We start from the raw sequence: 24,145 nt of genomic DNA on the forward strand, positions 1-24,145 counted from the left end.
AACATGCCCGGCAAAAACAAGTTAGACGTCCTCTACTTTGTTGTTGCAAGTTTTACGTGGCTGCTACGGGCTGAGCAAGAACCCTTCTTACCTACGCATCAAAACCACAACGATATTTCGTCAAGTTAGTTTTGTTTTAACCTTCAACAAGGACCGGGCGTAGTCACACTCAGTTCAACTAAAGTTGGAGAACCTGACACCCGCCAGCCATCTGTGTGCAAAGCACGTCGGTAGAACCAGTCCCGCGTAAGCATACGCATAATGTCGGTCCGGGCCGCTTCATCCAACAATACCGCTGAACCAAATTATGACATGCTGGTAAGCAGTATGACTTGTATCGCCCACAACTCACTTGTGTTCTACTCGAGCATATAACATCTACGCATAAACCTGGCTAGGATGCCATTGTTGGTGAACGTATTAATTTCAAAATTTTCCTACGCACACACAAGATCATGGTGATGCATAGCAACGAGAGAGGAGAGTATCATCCACGTACCCTCGTAGACTGTAAGCGAACGCGGTTGATGTAGTCGTACGTCTTCACGATCCGACCGATCCAAGTACCGAATGTACGGCACCTCTGAGTTCAGCACACGTTCAGCTTGATGATGTCCCATGAACTCTGATCCAGCAGAGCTTCATGGGAGAGTTCCGTCAGCACGACGACGTGATGACGGTGATGACGTTGCTACCGACGCAGGGCTTCGCCTAAGCACCGCTACGATATGATCGAGGTGGATTATGGTGGAGGGGGCACCGCACACGGCTAAGGGGTCAATGATCAACTTGTGTGTCTATGGGGTGCCCCCTGGCCACATATATAAAGGAGTGGAGGAGGGGGAAGGGCCGGCCCTCCTACGGCGCGCCCTGGGGAGTCCTACTCCCACCAGGAGTAGGATTCCCCCCTTCCATGTAGTAGGAGTAGGAGAGAAGGAAAGGGAAAAGAGAAGAGAAGGAAGGAGGGGCGCCGCCTCTCCCCCTAGTCAAATTCGGACTAGGCCTTGGGGGGCAGCCTCCTCTCTCTCTTTCCCCTAAAGCCCAATAGTGGCATCCTAGCCTTCTCTCTATTTCCCCCTAGTCAAATTCGGACTAGGCCTTGGGGGGCAGCCTCCCCGGCGAATTCCCGTAACTTTCCGGTACTCCGAAAAATACCCGAATCACTCGGAACCTTTTCGATGTCCGAATATAGTCGTCCAATATATCGATCTTTACGTCTCAACCATTTCGAGACTCCTCGTCATGTCCCTGATCTCATCCGGGACTCCGAACTACCTTCGGTACATCAAAACACATAAACTCATAATATCGATCATCACCAAACGTTAAGCGTGCGGACCCTACGGGTTCGAGAACTATGTAGACATGACCGAGACTCATCTCCGGTCAATAACCAATAGCGGAACCTGGATGCTCATATTGGTTCCTACATATTCTACGAAGATCTTTATCGGTCAAACCGCATAACAACATATGTTGTTCCCTTTGTCATCGGTATGTTACTTGCCCAAGATTCAATCGTCGGTATCTCAATACCTAGTTCAATATCGTTACCGGCAAGTCTCTTTACTCGATCTGTAATGCATCATCCCGCAACTAACGCATTAGTTACATTGCTTGCAAGGCTTATAGTGATGTGCATTACCGAGAGGGCCCAGAGATACCTGTCCGACAATCGGAGTGACAAATCCTAATCTCGATCTATGCCAACTCAACAAGTACCATCGGAGACACCTATAGAGCACCTTTATAATCACCCAGTTACGTTGTGACGTTTGGTAGCACACAAAGTGTTCCTCCGGTAATCGGGAGTTGCATAATCTCATAGTCATAGGAACATGTATAAGTCATGAAGAAAGCAATAGCAGTAAACTAAAACGATCAAGTGCTAAGCTAATGGAATAGGTCAAGTCAATCACATCATTCTCCTAATGATGTGATCTCGTTTATTAAATGACAACTCATGTCTATGGTTAGGAAACATAACCATCTTTGACCAATGAGCTAGTCAAGTAGAGGCATACTAGTGACACTCTGTTTGTCTATGTATTCACACATGTATTATGTTTCCGATTAATACAATTCTAGCATGAATAATAAACATTTATCATGATATAAGGAAATAAATAATAACTTTATTATTGCCTCTAGGGCATATTTCCTTCAGAACAAGGTGTCAAGTGTCATTCTGAAGTAGAGCCTGAAACTCCTGTTCCATTGCGGCACGCCAATGAGGAATACCCAGTGCAGCCGGAAAATGGTGAGGCTCAGCCGTGAGATCCGCCGCAATATGAGCCATGCAAGCCGTGAGCCACGCGATAGTCCCGTGAGTGTGTTTCTTTGGCTGAAAAACACCTTTGTGGTTGCGTGTGCGAGGATGAAGAACAGCAGCAGCCGACTGTGCTGGCGAGGCCGGGCTCGGCACAGGCGACGGGATCAGAGGCGAGGCCGAAGGGGCCTGCGAGCCAGCGCCAGAGCCTCCTGGCACCGGGGAGACACGCGGCGTCGGGCCAGGTGTGGCCGGCCCATCCAGAGCCAGCAAACCGGGAGGCGTCAGGCCCTGCGAGGCCAGCCCATCTGGCGCAGGTGAGCCAGCTACTGGGCCGGACGAGGTGGCAGACGGCCCAGCCACCAGGTCAGGCAAGAGCGATGCCCGCGGGGCGGTGTCCACCGAGTCGGGCGAGGGCGACGCCCGCGGGGCGGCTACCGCTGAGCGGGGTGAGGGCGGCGCACGCGGGGCGGATGCACCCATTTTGCATGCCCCATGCAAAAGATCCACGTCCCGCTCCGGAGCATCATCTGGCACCTATTCATCAAGTAGTTCAAGATGAGCACCACGTCCAATACCTGCAGTATGATTAGGAAGCAACACAGGAGCATTTGCAACATCCACAAATTGATCAGGCGAAGATATGGTGGAGTGGACAGGTGGCATAGAAGTTTCAGAGTTGTTCGGAAGTGCATGGAAAGGGAACACATTCTCATCAAAAACAACATCATGAGAGATGTAGACTTGATTGGTGGGAACGTGCAGGCATTTGTACCCTTTGTGAAGGGAACTATACCCAAGAAAAACACACTTTTTAGACCGAAACTCTAATTTATGTTTGTTGTATGGACGCAAATGGGGCCAACATGCACACCCAAATACTTTGAGAAAAGTGTAATTTGGGATTTCATTGAGCAAGATTTCAAGAGGAGTTTTCATGTTTAGAAGTCGTGAGGGTAGCCTGTTTATCAAGAAACAGGCGGTGGAGAAAGCATCACTCCAAAACCGAAACGGAACGGAGGCATGAGCTAGCAAAGTAAGGACATTTTCTACAAGATGACAATGCTTACGTTCAGTGGTTCCATTCTGCTGATGTGTATGAGGACAAGACACATGGTGCGAAATCCCAAGCTTGTTGAAAAACATGTTGAGGTTGTGATACTCACCCCCCCCCCAGTTGGATTGAACATGAATAATTTTCTGCTTAAGGAGATGCTCAACCTGTGCTTGAAACTGAATAAAAACATCAAACACATCAGATTTTCGCTTAATAAGATAAAGCCAAGTAAACCAGCTGTAAGCATCAATGAAACTGACATAATAATTATGGCCACTAACAGACGTTTGGGCATGACCCCATACATCAGAAAACACAAGCTCAAGAGGATGTTTCACAACATGACTAGACTCTGAAAACGGAAGTTGGTGACTCTTGCCCTGCTCACAGGCATCACAAATTGTTTCGGCAGTTTTATTGGACACAACTGGTAGTTCATGACGATGTAGCACATGACGAACTATAGGAATAGCAGGGTGACCAAGGCGGGCATGCCAAATGTGTAGGTGACACACGAACACCGCTGAACGCCTGAGGAGAAGACTGTAGAGGAGGTGTGGTCGGTGCGCCAAGTGCATATAAACCATGGCGAAGACGGCCACTAAGCAGAACGGCCCTCTTGTCCCGATCCTTGATAAAGAAACGAAAAGGGTGAAACTCAGCAAGGACATTATTATCATGAGTAAGTTGAGGAACAGATAACAAACTACGTGTAGCAGTGGGAACTCGAAGAACATTAGAAAGATGCAGTTTGCGAAAGTTGTGTGCAAGAAGTGAGGCCTGACCAACATGGGAGATGTGTATACCTTCTCCATTGGTTGTGTGCACCTGATCATGACCGGGATATGGTTCCTGAGTGGAAAGCTTGGCCATCTCGTTGGTGAGGTGGTTCGTGGCTCCCGTGTCTATATACCATGTAGGATCAATGGAGTAGGAAGGAGTGCGCCCATTATTGCCCAGGCCGAGGAAATCTTGCTTGTAGCATCGATGACACCGGGAGGCGATGTGGCGCTCAATGCCACACAACTGACAGGCCTGCTGAGCACCGCAGCAGGGACAACAAGCCATTGGCCTGGAACCGCCAGTGATGGACAGCGGGGCGGCGCGGGCCTGCGAGGATGAGGCGGGCGGCTTCCCACCAGGCGGCGGCGGCTTCTGTGGCTTGCCGCGGGTCGCGGCGTTGGCAGAGATGAAGCTCGGAGAAGCACGACGCGCTTTGATGCGCTGTTCACGACCAAGAAGACGCGCATATAGCTCTCGTGGCGGAAGTGGCGCCTCACGACCATAAATATTCTCGATGAGATTGTCATAATCATCATCAAGACCATTGAGCACGTGGGTGCTGAATTCCTTATCTCCAAGCGGCTGACCAATCGAGGCCAAGGTGTCGGCGAGACTAGACATCTTGGTGAAGTACTCAATGATGGAGAGACCGCCAAGTTTAGTCTCCCCCAACTCGGTGCGTATAGCATGAGCACGCGCCGTAGACTGGGAGGCGAAGCTGCTGTGAAGTGCCGACCAAGCATCCCGAGATGTCGCGGCGAAGATGACCAACGACGACACGCTCGAAGTGAGCGATGACTGGATAGCGGAGAGAATCGCCTGATCCTGAGCCACCCACACGTGGTACGCCGGATGATACGACGGTGGACACGGGATGGAGCCATCAACGTACCCCTCCAGGTAACGGCTTCGGAAGAGAGGTAGCACCTGAGCCCGCCATGACAAGTAATTATCCGGCGTAAGCTTCACCGGAAGGAGGTGCGAGAAGTAGAACGACGACGGCGCAGCCATATGATCCGCATGAGGCTGTGCCGGTGGCGCATAGCAGCCCATCACAGGATCCGTCTCCGGGCTGGTGGCGAGCGCCAGGGGTGCACCAGCATACGGCGACGAGGGGTAGGCACCCGCAGCAGCGAAGCCGATGCCCAAGCCAGCCGGGGCTCCGAGGGGCACAGATGGTGCAACCCCGTAGACCAGCGAGGATGGCGGCACCCCATAAGGCTGAGGGTGCGACGGCCCGGCGTAGGCCGGCCAGGCAGACGAAGACGGCGGCGGGGCAACAAAGGTTGGAGCAGGGGCACCGTACTAGGGAGCGCCGTAGAGCGACGGGGGAGGCGCACCACGCGTGGGTGCAGGACCACGAAACTCCGGCGGCCCAGAAGCGATGGTCAAGGAAGGCCCGCCAGATGCGATCCAATCGGGGAGCTTGCGGGCGGCTGCCGCCAGGCCGTAGCTAGCAGGCGGGACGCGATGAAGGGCGACGAAGGGGCGACGGCGGAGGCTGGCGTTTGGGCCGACGCGGCGGCAACGTTGGAAGAGGCCGAGGCGGCGGCAAGGGCAGCGAAAGACATCGAAACCCTAATCTGATACCATATAAAACATAAAGTTTGGGAAACTACTCAACACCCTAGACAGGGTGTGACTATCTCATTATACCAAAAAAGGGTTTCCCTCGCTTTATATTATAAAGCATCCCGAAGTTAAGCTATCTAATTATATAGGGGTATCAAAGGGTACAACACAATTACAGACGTATACAAGAGTCTACATATATATATAGTCTAAGAACTTCGAGAAATTTTCGCTTATGTAACACGTAGTTAATGAGAAGTAGTAACATAATATGTTACTGTAACATAGCGCTTTCCTAGACCAGGTGAGTCTACAAACTATTAAATGAAGCCATATAGTATAACACTACTTCTATATTACTTTGCACTATGAAGGTTATAACTTATACAAGTGTCATATGCATGACACTAGTTTAAATTACTTCCCACTATTATCTGCCTAAGAGCATCTTCAACAGCCGCGCCAAAAGACGCGTGCGCGTGGTAAATTGGCTTTATAGCGCGCGCGGGACGTTTTCGCGCGCTCCAGCGATGGCGCGAAACTAGCGCGCGCGGGAAACGATTGTGCGCGCGGGGGAAAGGCGGCCGCTCGCGCGCTACATTTGGCGCGCCGCGTCCGACGCGCCTATAAATTGCAGCGCCTCCGCCACTCTCTCCATCGCCCTTTGCTGCTCTCTCCGTCTCTCCATCGCCCCCTGCCGCGCTCTCCCGCCGACACGCCACCACCGCGCCACGATGCCGCCTCGGCGCCGGGGAGGTACGGGCTACCGCAGCGTCCGCGTGCATCCGTCCGGCACCTACTCCGCCGAGATTCGGTCGGGCGGCGGCATGCGGCTCCGTCTCGGAACTTTCGACACCGCCCAGGAGGGCGCCCGCGTGTACAACGCTGCGGTGTGGCGCCTCCTGCGGTCCCGTCAGGACATGAACTTCGCCGACGTGGCGACGCGGGAGCGCGCACAGGAGTTGGCGCCTTTCCCGCGGCTTCTCACTGACGAGGATCATCGCAAGCATCGGAGGCGGGAGCATCGTCTCAGGCTGGCCGAGATGGATGAGCAAGCCATGGCGCTGTGGAGTCATCGCTTCCCGGAAGACACCAACTAGGAACAGTTCTTCGCCCAGAGGAGGGCGAGGAGGGCGAAGAAGAGAGAGGAGCGAGCCGACTATCGCGAGGACAAGCGAACATGGAAGGCGGTCGCTAAATACAACCAAGCGCTAGGAGATGCATCCTCCTGGAACTCCGGCGACGAGCGGTTCCTTGACGCCTACGCTCCGACGTCGGAGAAGAACATCACTGAGACAGAGTCCGAGTCGGACGAGTAGTAGTAGGAGAACTATCTACGAAACCAAATATGTAGTAGGAGAACTATCTAGAAAATCAAATATGTAATAGAAAAAACTGAAATATAGCGCGCCCGCTGTAACGGCGTGGGCGCGCTTAATTTGCAGCGGCCACTGGAGCCAGCGCACCGCTGCGCGCAAAAGCTGGCTAACCCGGTGCTGTATCGCGACTTTTAGCGCGCGGCGCGTTGCGCGGCTGTTGGAGATGCTCTAACCACGGTTCTCCCCGGGCCGTGGCCGCGCCACCGTGGCAACAGTGGAAAGGACGAAGCTGTCGTCAACCAGGTCGCTGCTCACGGTCACCGGCGCAAGAAGTGTCCGGACTCGCTAGACAGGCACATGCAGCTAAGCCATCATGTAGTAGGAGGCAAGCCGCCAAAGACATTTCGTTCCCGTCGAACCCGACACGAGGCGGCATCGACGTAAACAGATCCGGTACCGATACACCGGTCGATCTGCCTGGCCCCGGCAACAGCGAGCCCTGTCCCCCGCGGCGGTCTGCGCCTGAAGAGACGCGCGTATGCACGCACATCCAACGACAGTGCAAGTTGCAGAGAAAGAGAGATCGTATAAATTTGTGTAACCATTTGGATCGCGACGTCGAGCTTGGGTTACGTGCATGCCGACCATGAGCCACGTCGTCCCAACCAAGCTCTGGCTCACGGGATGCCACTCATGTGAACCGCGAGCTCGAACCGGCGATCTTTTCAGCTAGCGCGCGCCCATACGTGCCAGCCGTGCCCTTATCCCCTCGGCCGCGCGCCCGCACTATATAACCCCACAACCCCGCGCGCTCCACGAAAAAACTCGTACACACCGCGCCACACAGTTCGACACGTTGCCACATTTAGCCACGTACGTGCGCTCGTTCCGGAGCCATGGCGCGCACCGTTGGCTGCCTGTGGCTGCTCCTCTCGTGCTGGTGCGGCCTCGCCGCCGCGGCGCGGCCGGCGGCGCCGTCGGCCGCCGCGGGCGTGGGCGGCGGCAACAACGCGAGCTTCGTCAAGGCGTGGTGCGCGGGGACGGAGTACCCGGCGCTGTGCGACGCGACGCTCTCGCCGTACGCGGCCGCGGTGGGGGACAGCCCGGCGCGGCTGGCGTGCGCCGCGCTGAACGTGACGCTCGCCGGCGCGAGGAACGCGACGGCGGCCATGAGGGGCATGGCGGCGGCCGGGCGCCTGCCGACCGTGGCGGCGGAGGCGGCGGGGGACTGCGTGAGCATGCTCGGGGACGCCGTCGGCATGCTGAGGCAGTCGGTGGAGGCCATGGCGCAGGTCGGGGCGGAGGCGGAGCAGGGCCACCCGCAGGAGAGGACGGTGAGGTTCCAGGTGGACAGCGTGCGGACGTGGGCCAGCGCGGCCCTCACCGACGGCGACATGTGCATGGAAGGGTTCCGGGGAGAGGCCGCCGGCGGCGGCGGCGTCAGGGAGGCCGTGCGCGGCCACGTCGCGGGCCTCCTGCACCTCACGGCCAACGCGCTTTGCATCGTCGGCGCCATGGCCAACCAAACGGCGCCGCCATAGCCGCCGGGAAATATACATGCCTTGTGTGTGCTTCATCTCCTTTTTTTTTTTGCCATTGCCACGTGTTAGAAGCTCGAAGTGTGACATGTTTTCCCTTGTACACAGTACGTGCAAATATCTCGTGTACGTGTGACCTGTCGTCATGGACTCATGGTATGATCGTACGGCCACGGCCACGGCACACAAGGCCTCCGACATCATCTGCGTGCTCGTCCTGCGTTTTACTTGAACAAAAATGAAAGATCTAGCTTTGTTGGTCCAGCAAAGAAAGTATAGAGATTATAATAAGGAATGTAGAAAACATGGGGGATGATTCTTGGAATCAGGGTACACTGGAACTTACTTCATATTAGTCAATGTGTACGTGCAATGCACATTAATTTAGAAGTACTTCCTCCGTCACGGTTTAGAAAACACGCTTGAAAATTTTCTAGGACCTAGGTGGTTATCTATTGGTTGTGAGATGGGCTAAAAAATAGCATTCACACTACGCATGCATATAGAAATAGTATACGGAGTACTAATTAGCTACTAGAAATAAATGCAATGCGCCCTAAACCTTGTCTATTGTGGAAACGCACGCAAATTTAACTGTGCCTTCTAAACCCTGACGGAGGGAGTATATTAAGTGCATGCGGATATTAAGTATGATATTATTCGCGTGTTATTATGTGATTAGTATTATTTTTTGCATGAAATTAACTGCACGCTAAACGTGTTGAGTGCTCGACATTGAAACAGTCTATGTCGTCGGATTGACATGATTTGATGGCCGAGATTAATTGGATCTGTCCTTTTGGGTCTTTTTATATTGGTATATAGATAAAACTGAAAACATGTTCTATGTATTGAACATTTTCGAAAAGATCATGTACTCCCTTCGTTTTTTTAGTCCGCAAATAAGGTTTGGTCAAAGTCAAGCTTTGTAGAGTTTGACTAACTTTATATTAAAAAATATAAACATTCATAATATAAAATCAATATTATCAGATGCACCATGAAACATATGTTCATTCTATATAGTTTTAGTATTGTAGATGTTCATATTTTTTATATAAATTTGGTCAAACTTTGTGCAGTTTGACTTTGACCAAATCTTATTTGCGGAGTAAAAAGAAACGGAGGGAGTACATATGTATTGGTTTGAAACGTGCCCGTGTAAGCTTTCGTAAGATAATATGACTGCTTGCGACCTAGGTAAAAAAGAGAATGATATGGGTCAAGTCATTTTCATACATGTTGCAAATGATCATACATACTATTTTGTGAAAACTTACATGGGATAGTTTTAAGTGAAGACTTAAAAAACATTGTTTTTGCTATAAAAATTTAAACGAGGTAGAGAATGATATCATTTTGCATTAAAAGAAGTAAATTCATACAGCTCGCAATCATCATATCATTTTGTGAAAATTTACATGTGTAAGTTTTGACTCAATACTGATGTGCATTATTCTTTTCAACAAGAATTAATAATACTAAAATATATTGCATCGGTTAAGAAATAATTGGCGTGATTTTAGTTCAAAAGTTATTTCCTAAAGGGGGAGTATGTCTTTTGCCAAGTTTTGGAAAATGAGTACGTCGAATGATAATACCGACAACAAAGATCTACAATAAACTTGGCATTACATGTAAAAAAATAAATCAAAGCCAACATCTCTAAGCTTCATTTTTCGTATCTTGATATCTCTTATGATAAAACTGCAGAAGACCAACCTAAATAAGATGGGTCAATCTCATAGTTTTTGAAGAGGCCCATGATTCACTCACCCGGAAAAGGTGAAAACGCCTTGTGACATCCCTTACAAGGCAGGTCGATAACCGATGGTCAAAAACTCAAAAGTACAAACCATGAGAACCATAGTAGATTGCGACGACAACACCAAAGGCACGTCCGTGCAATAAATACTACTCCCTCCGTTCCACAATGTAGCGCATATAGATTTTTCTAAAAGTCAAACTTTATAAACTTTGACCAAGTTTGTAGAGAAAATCACATACATCTAGAATACCAAATACATGTACTTAGATACATCACAAGACATACTTTCGTATTATATACATTTGGTATTGTAGATATAAATAATTTTGTCTATAAACTTGGTCAAAGTTTATAAAGTTTGACTTTGTAGAAAATCTATATGCGCTACATTATGGAACGGAGGGAGTATGTGGCTACTTGGTTTGGTACCAAACATTGGCTTGCCAATATACAGGCAAGCCAAAAATTTGGTTGGCTGCCAACTTACTTTGTCCAATTTTTGGTAACCAACCAAAGCATGCCCTATCGGCATACAAAGAGGGAAGAGAACCTACACGCCAGACGTTGATCCGTGATTCTTCTTCGGCAAACAAGTGCTCCTCTTGCCTCTCGCAGATTCCTCATGCAGCATGTGAGCCTGTGATATGACTGACGAAACTCACCTCGTCCACTTCAGTTGCAGTGCCTCTCTTGCCGTTTTACGACGAATACGAGGGCTAGCTGCCGAAAGAAAGAACTTGCTTCCGTGCAAGCAAGTGCTCCTCTGCGCATTTCCTCCAAACAATAATTCCACTTTCCAGTCAACTTCTAATCCACAGGGCATGAAAACGCAACGCAATGAATGGGCAAGTTAGTTCCATGTCGCATTCAGAATCATCCACACAACGGTTAACTTGCGCCTTCAGTTGCTATTGCCGTCAGCATCCGAGAGAGCAGTGGCAACCATCGGCATCACAAACATTTATAGAAACACACAGCACACAGAAAACGAGACATAAAAGTTCTTCAATTAGCCTTTCAGCCACCACAAAAAATTCCTGACAAGTCAGAGAACAGAAGAGGGGCTAAAAACAAGTAAACACATGATCGTCATGGAGATTTTGCGCCAATTGCCGTTTCTTTAGAGGTCTACAGCATTCCATCCCACGGGTATGAAAACTCGGTCGGTATTCCTTTGTACTGATAGGGCACAGCTACGATGTCATGGCCTTCATGAAGTTCTCTTGGGAGGAGACATGTTTTGCAGGAGTCTGGTGGTTGTCGCGATGACCACCAATTGGAGCAGGACACCTAACCAAAGCAATGAAGGGTGATGGAAACCTGAAGTTAGCATCACATATATTGTCGTCAACAGATGAAAGGAGCAATCTATAACTTACCAAGTGCAACACGGACCACATCGAACATCTCATAGCTTGTAATGGCTGCTGTGTTTTGCTTCGTGATCTAGAAAGAACCGGATGCTAGTTAATGAATGTATTCATATTCTGGAGGAAGAATTTGACTAACTTGCTAAACAAAGACAAACACATGCAGCAAATTGCCAACATGGAACTGCAAAGTGCACAGAGAATGCATTGGCTGTATTGCTGCAAAGAAGTGAAGTGAAAGCATAATACTGGCCTTGATGATTTGGAGTTAGCAAATGAATGTCTTAAATTGCCATCCAAAATTTTACAAAAATTCAAATTCCAATGCAAACTCAGATTTAGCTCACAAGAAAAGCCAGTTAACGGATGAAAAAGAAAGGAAATGCCAAATGGATATACGTGAACCCGAGTGTTATTGTTGATTGGACTTATAAGGATTAAGCTATATATGTAAAATGATATCCCTTTAAGCTAGCTCAGCCATGTGGATAGTGGCAGTCACCTTTCACATGGGATGAGGGCAAATGGGCAATCCTACATAACATCTTTTTTCAACAGAAAAGGGAACTACTTAAATGTATTTTTTCTTCTGCCAGATAAGCTTAATTATCTCCTCACCTGATTATCAAACTTCTCAAATCTGCTGATGTTATTTATATGCTTTATATAGTCATTCTCATTCCATATTGAGGATAGTACATCTTTGTAGCTGAATCATCACAAAAGACTTAAATTCCCCTCAACTGTTCAGCTTCTAGCAGGTGATTGACGTTTCTGCCACATATATTGGATTCAAGTCTAGCGCATAAATTGTCAATTATGTGGGACTAGACAGCATATGCAGGGCCTACAAACTACGAGTAACAGTCTAGACAAAGCAGGTTCCTATCTCAATGAAGCTGAAGAAGATTGAATTCATGGGTTTAGAGGTACTCAAGTATGCAAAAAAGCAGAACCTTACATGAAACAACTTCACACATATTACTTGCAAAAATATTTAGGTACTAAATTACATAGTCCAAAGTTCAAACCTTCACGAACAAGTCTGAACGAATAATGCACGTCACAGAGAATGCAATAGCAATCGATGACAAGCTTGTGTACAACCGAAGAAACACTGCCACAGTCCGCCTCCGCCCTGTGACACACCAAACAACATGATCAGCTCAAACACCATCATCAACAAGATCAGCTAGAATGCAATCAACAATCTGACAAGGGTAGTTGGATCAAACAATGGCATAAAAGGATGCCCCACTGCGGAGAACCGAATGGAGTATTGAAGATTATTTCTTCAGATGTCCACTGACAAAGTACATTTGCAATTTGGCGGGAGTAAACTTAGGATACCTACAACCCCTTAATCATTTATTCAATATATGTCGAGAGACGGTAGGGGCTGGTCAAGAAAAAGGATCAGAAGCTCATACAGTGCTGCAATTTGCTTGTCGGTATGGAAGGCCTATAATAACGTGTGCTGTATACAGTCATACTTGTTTAGCCTAACATGATTGTCTTTGAAGCGTTCAAGTGGAACTGTGGGGATAGTACTATCTAAAAAATTACTAGGAAGGGTTTCATGCGATGGATGCCAATCAATATACAACTTGAAGGCTCTAAACGAAGCTCATGAGTTAAAACAACCACGAGAACAATCGAAGTACTGAAGTCTCCTAGTTTCCCTAGTCCTACACAAGGAGTGACCTGTGACCATCGTCGGCGACTTGGCAATGCTTTCTCTGGATTGTCTATAGACTTTTTAGTACAGTGACACCAATTATATAATTTTAACTCATAGTTTTAAGCTCCCCTTTTTAGCTCAGTGATACCAATTACACAATTTTTTAGACTTCCACTGAACTATGAAGTCCTTTCTTTAACTGAAACTAGTAAAGGCTTTGTAGGATCTCATGGCAATTTTGTCACTAAAACCAGATTCAGATCTAATGTTTTGGGCAAAAGACAAGGAAATCTGCAAACACAAGCTGAAAACAGTTATAATTGACTCATCACCAAATTCCCCCAGCAGAATGGCCAGCAGCCCGGCGGCCAAGGACAGCACGGCGAACTTGTTTATCTCCGTCCCCTTCGACAGCGACAGCAACAGCAACGCGCCCCCAGCGACCTGGTGCAGTGTCTACAGAAAGCAAGCCACGACGAGCACTTGTCAGATCAAGAACCGCAACGATGACAAGGATTATGAGCCAGCGCGCCGGTCCGTACCTGCACGAGCATGAGCCGGGCGAGGCGGGATCTGCCGTCGGCGACCCTCTGGTACCCTGCAATGGCGCGCGAGGATCGCGGATGTTTTTGGGCTGGATTAGGCCTCCCGAAGCGGACAAGAACAAGAAATATAGTGCGGGTTTGGGGTTTTGGGGCGCTGGACGCTTACGGGAGTCGACGACCATGCGGTAGGAGAAGTCGGAGCCATCCGTGCCGGACGGCCGGCCGCGCCGCTGCTGCATCGGGATGGACGACGACGACGGCGACGGCGGTGCTCGCGGGGAAGGAGAGGGCTGTCCAGGCAGGAGGCGCCTCCTTGCCTGCGAGTCTTGTAGACGGAAAATACGCCTCCTACCAACAGACTCGTAAAAAAGGGGAATGCGCCTGCAGTGCTATTAAGCGTCACACGATCAGAGACGCGCACAAAACACGACGGCGCAGTCTCCGCCACACTCGCAAGTCGCAACCACCTGTCCACTCCGCCGCCGCCTGAGCTCCGGCGACGGAGGAAGCCGCCGCCATTCCCACAGAGACTGTCTCCATGCCTGCCCCGCCCGACCAGCCCGCAGCCACTAGCGCTGGGGATGCCTCGACTGATCCTACTGCCGCCGCTGTTTGCGACGACGTGCACGACTCCAAGGAGGTCGTCCTGCGGCGGTACTTCCTCCAGGAATGGGAGCTGGTCTCCGCCATCCTCCGCCGCATCGTCGCCGCTGGCGGCGTCGCGGAGCCCGCCGACGTCCACAGGATCCGCTCCATCGTAAGCTCTCTCCCCCACCCCTTCTCCGGATGTTGCCTGTCGCTGAACCACAGATCCCAACGAGAATAATGTCTAGCCCTGTAAGCAATGCTAGATTCTGCTTGTCTGATACGGGTCACGGAAGAGCTTAATCTGTTTCAACGTTGATTATTAATTGCATACACAAAATCCGAAGAGATTATGTAAATTTTCAAGCCTCGTGGTCTTGGTGAAATGGCAAACCCTCGTTTGGATGCCTTTGTTTCAATGAACACTCGATGAGTGCTGGATAGTATAGGATGCAGTTTAAGCTGTTTAGTGGACTAGCTAGCGAATTTGCACTGGAAATTGGTTGGGTTTGTCAATCTGTTAACTACAATTTATGCCAAACCCTTCATGTTTAAAAGCTTGTTACAAATTAATGCCATGGTTTTTGTTGGGAACCTTTATGTTTAAAAGCTTGATACAAATTAATGCCATGGTTTTTGTTGGGAACCTTCATATTTAAAAGCTTGATACAAATTAATGACATGGTCTTTGTTGGGAAATAGATGGACAAATATCAAGAAGAAGGTCAACTTCTCGAGCCATACCTAGAAGACATCATCTCACCACTTATGTCGTTGGTTCGATCAAAGATAATGGAACTTGGTGCTGCCACAGATGAGCTCCTTGAAATCATCAAGCCTCTGTGTATTATCATCTACACCCTGGTTACAGTCTGTGGGTATAAGAGCGTCATCAAGTTCTTCCCTCATCAGGTTTCAGATCTAGAGCTTGCGGTTGCTCTCCTTGAGAAGTGCCATACAATGAGCTCAGCGACGGCTCTTAGGCAAGAGAGCACAGGAGAAATGGAGACCAAGTGTGTCGTTCTGTTGTGGCTTTATATACTGATCTTAATTCCATTTGATATCTCCTCCGTTGACACGAGCATTGCTGCCACTGATCACGTGTCCGGGTCCGAGGTTGTTCCGCTTGTGACAAGGATATTGGACATCTGTAAGGATTATCTCTCCAACTCTGGTCCAATGAGAAGGATGTCTGGGTTGCTGCTTGCAAGGCTGTTGACTCGCCCAGACATGCTGAAGGCTTTCAGCAGGTTATCCTTTACAGCTTATAGCCATCATGCATAGACATTTCAAATTGCTAAATTACCTTCAAAAGTGTCCTGTCACCGGAGTACTGTCAAGTTTCTGTCACTACTAGGAACTTTTTATTGTCTGAATTGAATGCAAAAATGTTAATATATTTACCTAACCATGTCTTTGTAACTTATGACATATATAGTAGAGGAAAATGTAATGGATTGCCTCTATTTTGTCTTCAGTTTTATGGAATGGGCACACAAAATCTTGTTGTCTGTCACAGATGACTTTGTGGATCAATTTAGGTCCATTGGCATAGTGGAAGCTTTAGCATCAATATTTAAGGTTTGATGTTGCCGTTTTTTGTTTCTTTCTAACATCATACTGCATATGTTGTAGAGATATCTGTTCCCAACTTAACAATTCTATAAACACCATATGTTTCTTTTGGTTCCTCCTGTTGCAGATTGGTAACAGGAGAGTGCTACATGATGCCAATTCTGGTATTTGGAACGACTGTTCATTTGTGATGAAGACTAATATTGCCATCAGAAGTCCCCTCCTTAGGAAATTTCTGGTCAAACTGGCACAGCGAGTTGCTCTCATTAGCTTGGCTCCCCGTACGCCATCATGGCGCTATCAGGTTTGAAATCTTTAATTGTTAACCTTTGCTTAATCAATATTGTACAGGTTTTATTAATGCTTACTTGCTTAGATATTCCCTCCTTTTCTTTTTAGTTTGCATATAAAGTTAGTCTGAAGTCAAACTTTGTAAAGTTTGACCAACTTTATAGGGAAAAATATCAACATTCACAATACGAAATCAATATTATTAGATGCATCATGAAAATAATTTTCATAATATATAACTTAAGTATTGTAGATATTGATATTTTTGAATATAAATTTGATCAAACTTTGCATAGTTTGACTTCAAAAGAAAATTATATGCGGAATCAGAAGAAACGGGTGGAGTACATTTAGAATATATAGATTGTTTTGTGTGTGTGCAGGTTCTTTCTTGAGTAAAGTTCTAGGCACACTGTAAAAATTGTTTACTGCTGGTGTACCTGGTATTCTTACGTTCAATCTTCATTACCTGGTTTAAACAAAACATGTGTCCGATATGGGTGTGCAAGCTCATAAACTATATGCACAATCCAGAACTCCAAATCACATTTTTTTAGAGCAGTAGGGTGCAGAGCTACTGAAAATATATTTCAAAAAAAGGAATCGGTATTCCACAAGATGTACATGATACAAAAATTGCATGAAGGGCCAAAAACTATCAACCTACATCCTACATGATGTACCTAACATCTTTGCAGTGATCGCATCCTACTCATGGAATTCGTTTGTTAAATCTGGAATTCTGGATGTGTGAAGCGTCCATATGGTAGCAGTTGGGTAAGAGCTTGTCTAACATACTGGAGATCCAACATCTGCTCAGTTAAGACATAGCTTGCTACTAACTTAGCATCCAACTTTTGTGGGGTTCTGCTAACTCTGGGTAGTAAACAGTTTACAGGAAGGTGTGTTGATTTAACATTTTTTATTCAAAATACTGTATATTTCTTGGGGTTACTGGAAGTTCTTTCTGGGACAAAGCCTGTCAAAACTAATGTGGGGATTAACTAAGGACATATAAGCTAGTTAGCTGCAACATGTACCAAACTACACCACATCCCTTCTTTTCAAAATTGCTGAGTGCTGGCAGTGATTTAGCTTTTAGTTTCTGAGATGGCTAATGCAGAAGAATCATTTAATAATTGATATCATGCTTTACATCTATCTTTTATCGGATGCATTCTGTGAGAAATGTTTGCTATTATTTTGTATCTGTTCATCAGTTTGTTCTTCATTGTTCTACCATAGTGCTTACTGGTTTTCTGTTATGCAGTCAATAAGTAGTTCACTGGGTGCAAACCTTTTAAGTTCTACTGCTGCGTCTTCAAGTGGATCAACCCGACAAGTGAACATTGATCAAACAGACACATGTGGGTTGGAAGAAGATATGGATGTTCCAGAAATTGTGGAAGAGATAATCGACTTACTATTGACTGGCTTGAGGGATTCGGTATGTTCTCATCTAATATTATACTGTAAAACATTTAGTTTGCTCTCTGTGTCATGTTTAATAAATTTACGAATACTGTCTTCTTTGCTTTAGGTAGGTCCATCATCTCTACTGTGTTTCTTTCTTCCCACGTGCATGCATGCTGATTAATATCATTATTACGCCAGTATCTTTGCTGTAAATCTGCTGCCACTGAATATGCAACTGTACTCCAGATTATTTAGTATTTTGGAGAGACTGACCATCAATGCTACCCAATCTTGCTGATCTTTTTAATCATTTACATATAAGTGAAATATAATTTGATTCAGTGCAGCTTGTTTGGATGGGCTAGAATAGAGGTGATGAAACCGTTTCGTGGGCATTAATGTACATTAAAGTTTCATTATCATATGGAGTGTGAACATGCTTCAAACAGTCAATTTGCCTTCCTGCCACATAATTCTCTGCAGCAGCGATTGTTATAATGTCTCCTTCTTGCCACTATGCTTCTCTACATGCAAAAAGTAAATGTTTTCATACAAAATATTGATGTTTCGTTCGGATAGGTGTTGCAATGAGCACTGTAGCCTCTGATGAAATTTCTATACTGAAGGATACTTTGTGAACTATTCATCTTAAAAGCTTTTATTCTTCTCTGTCCAGGATACTATTGTGAGATGGTCTGCTGCCAAAGGTGTCGGTAGAATAACTGCACGTTTAACACCTGCACTGTCTGAAGAAGTTCTATCATCAATCTTGCAGCTTTTTTCTCCTGGTGAGGTCCGTTTATGACATACGAACTTTATAGTATCCTTTGTTCGTTTGAAGATATTCTCAGATTCATCTTCCAGCTTTCAAAATTGCATTTTTTCTTATTTAGTGAATTACTTTAGTAGATAACTCATGCATTTTGAATACTGAAGGGTGATGGTTCCTGGCATGGAGGCTGCTTGGCTTTGGCTGAACTTGCTCGGAGGGGGCTGTTGCTGCCTTCTAGCTTTCCTGATGTTATTCCCGTTATAACGAAGGTACGTAATAGAATAATACGGGATACCACCTCTATGTACCAATGAAGTTATCTCTTGACTGCTGGCAGCAAAGATGCTTATTATTTTTTTAACTCTCTTTTCTGCAAGATACTTACGTATCTCTATCTGATAACGAGAACTTTTCTGAATTATTTGTGCATGCTTCATTTTTCTGCATCAATTGCAATGTGGGTGTGCTGTTGCATGCCCCACATGGTCTTACCTATATTCTGATAAAATATTTAAGATACTTAAGTGTCGGCACCCTTGTATAGTTATAACTTATAACACAGCAGCCTACTGTCCCAATTGACTAAATGGCATATTTTTCTTTGCAGGCTTTACACTATGATGTGCGTAGAGGTCCACATAGCATTGGTTCACACGTAAGAGATGCCGCAGCATACGTTTGTTGGGCGTTTGGTCGTGCCTATACTAACTTAGATATGAAGGCGGTCTTGGAACAACTTGCTCCCGACCTTCTAACGGTTGCTTGTTATGATCGAGAGGCAAGGTTCATTTTGTGCTGCTTTCATTGGTGGAATGATATTTTGATAACTGTTTCTAATGTATCTTTTGCCGTATCTGATTTCAGGTTAATTGTAGAAGAGCTGCTTCTGCTGCCTTTCAAGAGAATGTTGGAAGACAGGGAACTTATCCGCATGGCATTGATATTGTGAATACAACAGACTACTTTGCACTAGCTTCACGATCAAACTCTTATCTGAGTGTCGCTGTTTCTGTTGCTCAGTATAAGGAGTATGTTTATCCCTTTGCAGAAGAGCTGCTGTGCAATAAAATAACTCACTGGGTACTGTACTACTGCGCAACTCTTTTTTTAGTTTGGGTGAAATTGCTATTTAACTGTTCCCTACTCCGGCAACATTTGCTTATTTGCTTATTTCCTGTGCTTCAATCCTGTCAACTTCTGCTTGAATTATTTACATAGTAAATACAGATTTGTTATTTGCTTCTGAAATTATTGTAACAGCAACACCCATTGTTTAACATAATGTTAGTTTGATTATGATCCCTGTTAAGCATCCATGGCTTTTCATCAGTCACTTTTATATCCTTTTATTGCCATTTTTTTCTCTTGTTTTGTCTATCCATAGACCACATGATTTGGCTGAACTTTCTTTCTTCCTAGGAGAAAAGCTTGAGAGAGTTGACGGCGCAGGCCCTTGCTTTGCTTGTGCAATATGATATGGATTACTTCTCTGGGCATGCCCTTAAAAAGTTAATTCCCTGCACTCTATCATCAGATCTGTGCACTCGACATGGGGCCACTTTAGCTGCTGGCGAAATTGCTTTGAAGTTGCATCAGCTTGGTTTCATTTTTTCCACAGGTAAATGTCCATATCTGGATTATCTATGCAGTACTCTTCAGTGAATTTCTTACCCTAAAGGGGGCCTTGCATCTGTCTATATCTGTAGACATGCAGAGAGGTTTGTCAGGCATTGTCCCTGCAATTGAAAAGGCACGCCTTTATCGAGGTAAAGGAGGAGAGATTTTGCGCTCTGCTGTTTCTCGATTCATTGCATGTATTTCCATGGCTGCAATATCCTTGAATGAGAAGACGAAGAGAAGTTTAGTTGAAACCCTTAACGAGAATTTGAAGCATCCCAATTCTCAAATACAGGCGAGCATTCCTTTCTCTTGTACTAGCAATGCAATAGTTAAGATAGCAGTAAAGGCTTGTTGATGTCCATTTAGTGTCATTTGTTGTTGCTGCTGTTGTTTCATACTCCCTCCGTCCTGAATTACTTGTCTTAGATTTGTCTTAAGATATGGACGTATCTAGACATGCTTCAGTGTTAGATACGTCCGTATCTAGACAAATCTAAGACAAGTAATTTGGGGCGGAGATAATACTGTACAAGCATGACACTGTTGTCCCGCATTGTTTGACTGGGTGCTATTCACAATCTTTTCCAGTGTGCCGCTGTTGACGCTTTGAAGCATTTTATTCCAACATATCTGGTTTCTGCTGGTGAAAAGATTGCTAATGATGTCATTTCGAAGTATGTGACGCTTCTAGATGACCCGAATGTAGCTGCAAGACGAGGCGGGGCGCTGGCCCTTGGAATATTACCGTACGAGTTCTTGTTACTAAAATGGATGCCTGTCATGAGTAAGCTCTGTAGCTCATGCACAATAGAGGTAGTGAAATTTCCTATTGACATTTCACAGCAAAACATATATACGGAACAATAACTCGTGATGTTGATGTATTTCTTGAAATCTCTAACTGAAACTCTTATTTCGTATAATATGCAGGATAAGGCTGATGATCCTGACGCTGAAGCACGTGTGAATTCTGTTAGGGGGCTAATTCTGGTTTGCGAAACATTAACATCTAATGTTGATCAGAGCTCAGATATTGGAGAATCTGTATATGCATACATAAAAGTTGAGGTCATGCCAGCTTTATTCAGAGCACTTGATGATTATGCTGTAGATAACAGAGGAGATGTGGGTTCTTGGGTACGTGAAGCAGCAATGGATGCGCTAGAAAGATGCACGTTCATCCTCTGCAAGAGAGATGCTGTTGCAGTGAGAACAGCGCCAGCTGCTGAGGATAAGTCTGAGCCAAGCGACATGGATGCAAATGCAATTAGTACCACATGCCAACTATTTGATTCTTCTATTGCACAGGGTCTGGTCGCTGGCATTGCAAAGCAGGCAGTTGAGAAAATAGATAAGATAAGAGAAATAGCAGTCAGGACTCTGCACAGGATTCTGTACAACCAAGAACAGTTTGTCCCGTCTATACCTTACAGGAAGCTGTTGGAAGAAATTATTCCTAACAATTCTGATTTGGAGTGGGCAGTAAGTAATTTTTCACCAATTTCACTTCTAATTATTGTCAAACTCACTAGGATCTATCATATCTAATACTTGTATTGTGGTATGTTGTACAACTAGCTGTGCTGCCCTCAGCTCTTATCTTTTTAATGCTCAGTTGCTCACCAACTTACTTTCTTTATTCCGAAATTGTAGTCATCTCGGAAATAAGTTCGTATGTGTTTAGTTTTGTAGTGACTGGCCCATAAGTACATCTGTTTTGTGAATAATTAATAGAACACATATATTGCCATTTTGTTGATGTTGACAATATTGCCTCAATAATAAATTGCACGCTGATTCATTTTGCACCATTATGTGCATTATATTAAGTATGGTCGTACTATCACTCAAGATTCAACTGATAGCCCTTTGCCTTGATTAGGTTCCTACAGTATCATATCCACGATTGGTGAAGATTCTTCAGGCTGGCTGTTACAGCAAGCCTGTGCTTTCAGGGCTTGTGATTTCTACCGGTGGGTTGCAGGAGTCTTTGAGGAAAGCTTCAACATCAGCTTTAGTAGGATACTTGCAAGATTCAAGTATTAATATAGATGATGAAGGGAAAAGTAGAGAGTATCTATTGAGTCATGACATTTTGTGGGTTCTCCAGCGTTACCAGAAGTGTGACCGTGTAATTACACCCACATTGAAGGTAAAATAGTGTATACATATATCTGAAGCTGGATGCATATTTTTTGTTTCTAAGATATGTCGTATATTTAAACTCATGCCTGTTCATGTTTAGACTGATGTGATTAACACCAGTTCTAGTAATTTAGTTTCAATTTGACTAGTTTAGTCTGAAAATTCACATGTTTCTACATTATTGTTCTGACATTTGTGCCATGCATTTTTCTTTACTCTTTTTGGTAAATCTAACGAGGTCCCTGTATTGCAGACCATCGAGACTCTGCTCAGTAAACAGGTTTTCTTGAACATGGAGGTGAGTTAATTTTAGCTATGTAAGAAGGATTTTTAGTAAGACACTTGTGTGCTTAGCATTGCGAGGCTGATCTGGAATGCTAAATTCCATTCTTTTGACCTTCATTTGTAGTGGCAGATGAACAAAGCTCATTTTGTTAAGCATTAATACTGTCAGGCAAAGAAGTTGAACTTGATGATCAGAGAAACCAAAACTATTACTATTATACTGCACATTTTTTATTAGTTGACAACGTAAAAACTCATAAAATAGGATATAACTTACAAAGTCCACACTTCATAGTATAAGGGCAATACGATGCATGATACTTGGTTATCTGATGTTGATTACGTTGTTTTCACATCTTAGCTATGTTTACAAAGCTGTATATCTTCTGGCCTTGTAACGTCCAACAGGGGCATGGCGACTTCTACAGTGAATTGGTAAATTTGCTAGGCCCTGAACTGAAGGGATCAAAGGACTTCACGAAGTTATGTGCAGGCCTCTCAATCCTGGGATATATTTCTTCACAATTGGACGGAACTGGCACCAGGGCATTCTCTCAACTTCTAGTGTTCCTAGGCCATAGATACCCCAAGGTAACATTTGATATATTTCTTGCCTGAAGTGCAGAACGCCAGTGGTGGACCGAACTCAGATACTCTCTGCCAACTTGCAGATCCGGAAGGCTGCGGCTGATCAGGTGTACCTTGTGCTGCTGCAAAATGACAGTCTGATCTCGGCGGAAGATATGTATAAAGCCCAGGAAGTGCTCGCGGAGACATGCTGGGAAGGAGACGTCGAGGAAGCGAGGCACAAGAGGTCTGAATTGAATGCGATGGCTGGTTTTGGCGTCGCCACTTCGCAGAAGTCCGAGAATAGACAGGGAGCAAGAGCTCCCGATGTTCGAAATGCTGCTTCAACTGATGAGAACACGTCGTATTCCTCACTGGTTGAATTCAGTGGGTACTAGGAAGCAGGGGGCCGTCGTTCTCCCCTTCTATAATGTACACCGTTGTGCACTACACTTGTACAATAGTTCGTTTCAGTGTTATCTCAATTTTGTATATTAGGCATTTGAGACATTTTTTGTTGGAAGAAACACATTACACGCAACAGCAGCAGCTTGGTTCATGATCAACAAGGTTTGCAAGAAGCTTTTCTGCTATGTGCCTTAAAATGGTGTAACCTGGGGTGTAAAATGTCACAAGTTGCACCTGAGGCTTGCGTTCCACTCAATATGAACCAACAGTCATACCAATTAGAGATGAAAAATGAAAACAGAGCGAAGTGGGCGGTATCTTTTAGGGGAAACGGAAAGAGAAGTTCTAGTGCAGAAACTGGTGTGAAAAGCGTGTTTTTACCAGAGCTAAAAATCTCCTTTGGGACATAGACAAAACCAACAAAATTGTTTAGTTACACAACAAGAATGCAATACAGAAATTCTGTTTGCACAAAAAATCTGCTGAAAACACTGTTCTGTTTCCCACCAGAAGCTCAAGTTGCCACTTCCATTTTGTGGATTCCCATTTTTGCGCTTCGTTTCCATTCTGTTCTCAGAA

The 24,145-nt window shown here is 45.7% G+C and overlaps 3 protein-coding genes across 3 annotated transcripts; 2 read left to right on the forward strand and 1 right to left on the reverse strand.

Annotated features, from left to right (window-relative positions):
* Nucleotides 1-7,838: 7,838 nt before the first annotated feature.
* LOC119271697 (21 kDa protein-like) lies at nucleotides 7,839-8,888 on the forward strand. Its single transcript, XM_037553425.1, has one exon. The coding sequence runs from the start codon at nucleotides 7,897-7,899 to the stop codon at nucleotides 8,539-8,541; it is 645 nt and encodes a 214-aa protein (XP_037409322.1). The 5' UTR covers nucleotides 7,839-7,896; the 3' UTR covers nucleotides 8,542-8,888.
* Nucleotides 8,889-11,289: 2,401 nt separating this feature from the next.
* LOC119271718 lies at nucleotides 11,290-14,244 on the reverse strand. Its single transcript, XM_037553436.1, has 6 exons — nucleotides 14,069-14,244; nucleotides 13,900-13,955; nucleotides 13,690-13,813; nucleotides 12,708-12,814; nucleotides 11,686-11,752; nucleotides 11,290-11,596 (listed from the first exon to the last, which is right to left on the reverse strand). Exons 1-6 carry the CDS (start codon nucleotides 14,139-14,141, stop codon nucleotides 11,517-11,519), a joined length of 507 nt encoding a protein of 168 aa, XP_037409333.1. The 5' UTR covers nucleotides 14,142-14,244; the 3' UTR covers nucleotides 11,290-11,516.
* A 65-nt stretch (nucleotides 14,245-14,309) lies between these two features.
* On the forward strand, nucleotides 14,310-23,704 carry LOC119271707 (tubulin-folding cofactor D-like). The gene is made up of 17 exons (XM_037553431.1): nucleotides 14,310-14,659; nucleotides 15,190-15,737; nucleotides 15,966-16,068; nucleotides 16,190-16,366; nucleotides 17,624-17,800; nucleotides 18,446-18,562; nucleotides 18,706-18,810; nucleotides 19,149-19,319; nucleotides 19,406-19,621; nucleotides 19,961-20,159; nucleotides 20,248-20,453; nucleotides 20,750-20,974; nucleotides 21,092-21,643; nucleotides 22,044-22,313; nucleotides 22,560-22,604; nucleotides 23,000-23,182; nucleotides 23,263-23,704. Exons 1-17 carry the CDS (start codon nucleotides 14,441-14,443, stop codon nucleotides 23,554-23,556), a joined length of 3,807 nt encoding a protein of 1,268 aa, XP_037409328.1. The 5' UTR covers nucleotides 14,310-14,440; the 3' UTR covers nucleotides 23,557-23,704.
* The last annotated feature ends 441 nt before the right edge of the window (nucleotides 23,705-24,145 follow it).

Source organism: Triticum dicoccoides, chromosome 1A (assembly GCF_002162155.2).
Source record: "Triticum dicoccoides isolate Atlit2015 ecotype Zavitan chromosome 1A, WEW_v2.0, whole genome shotgun sequence".
Classification (NCBI taxonomy): domain Eukaryota; kingdom Viridiplantae; phylum Streptophyta; class Magnoliopsida; order Poales; family Poaceae; genus Triticum; species Triticum dicoccoides.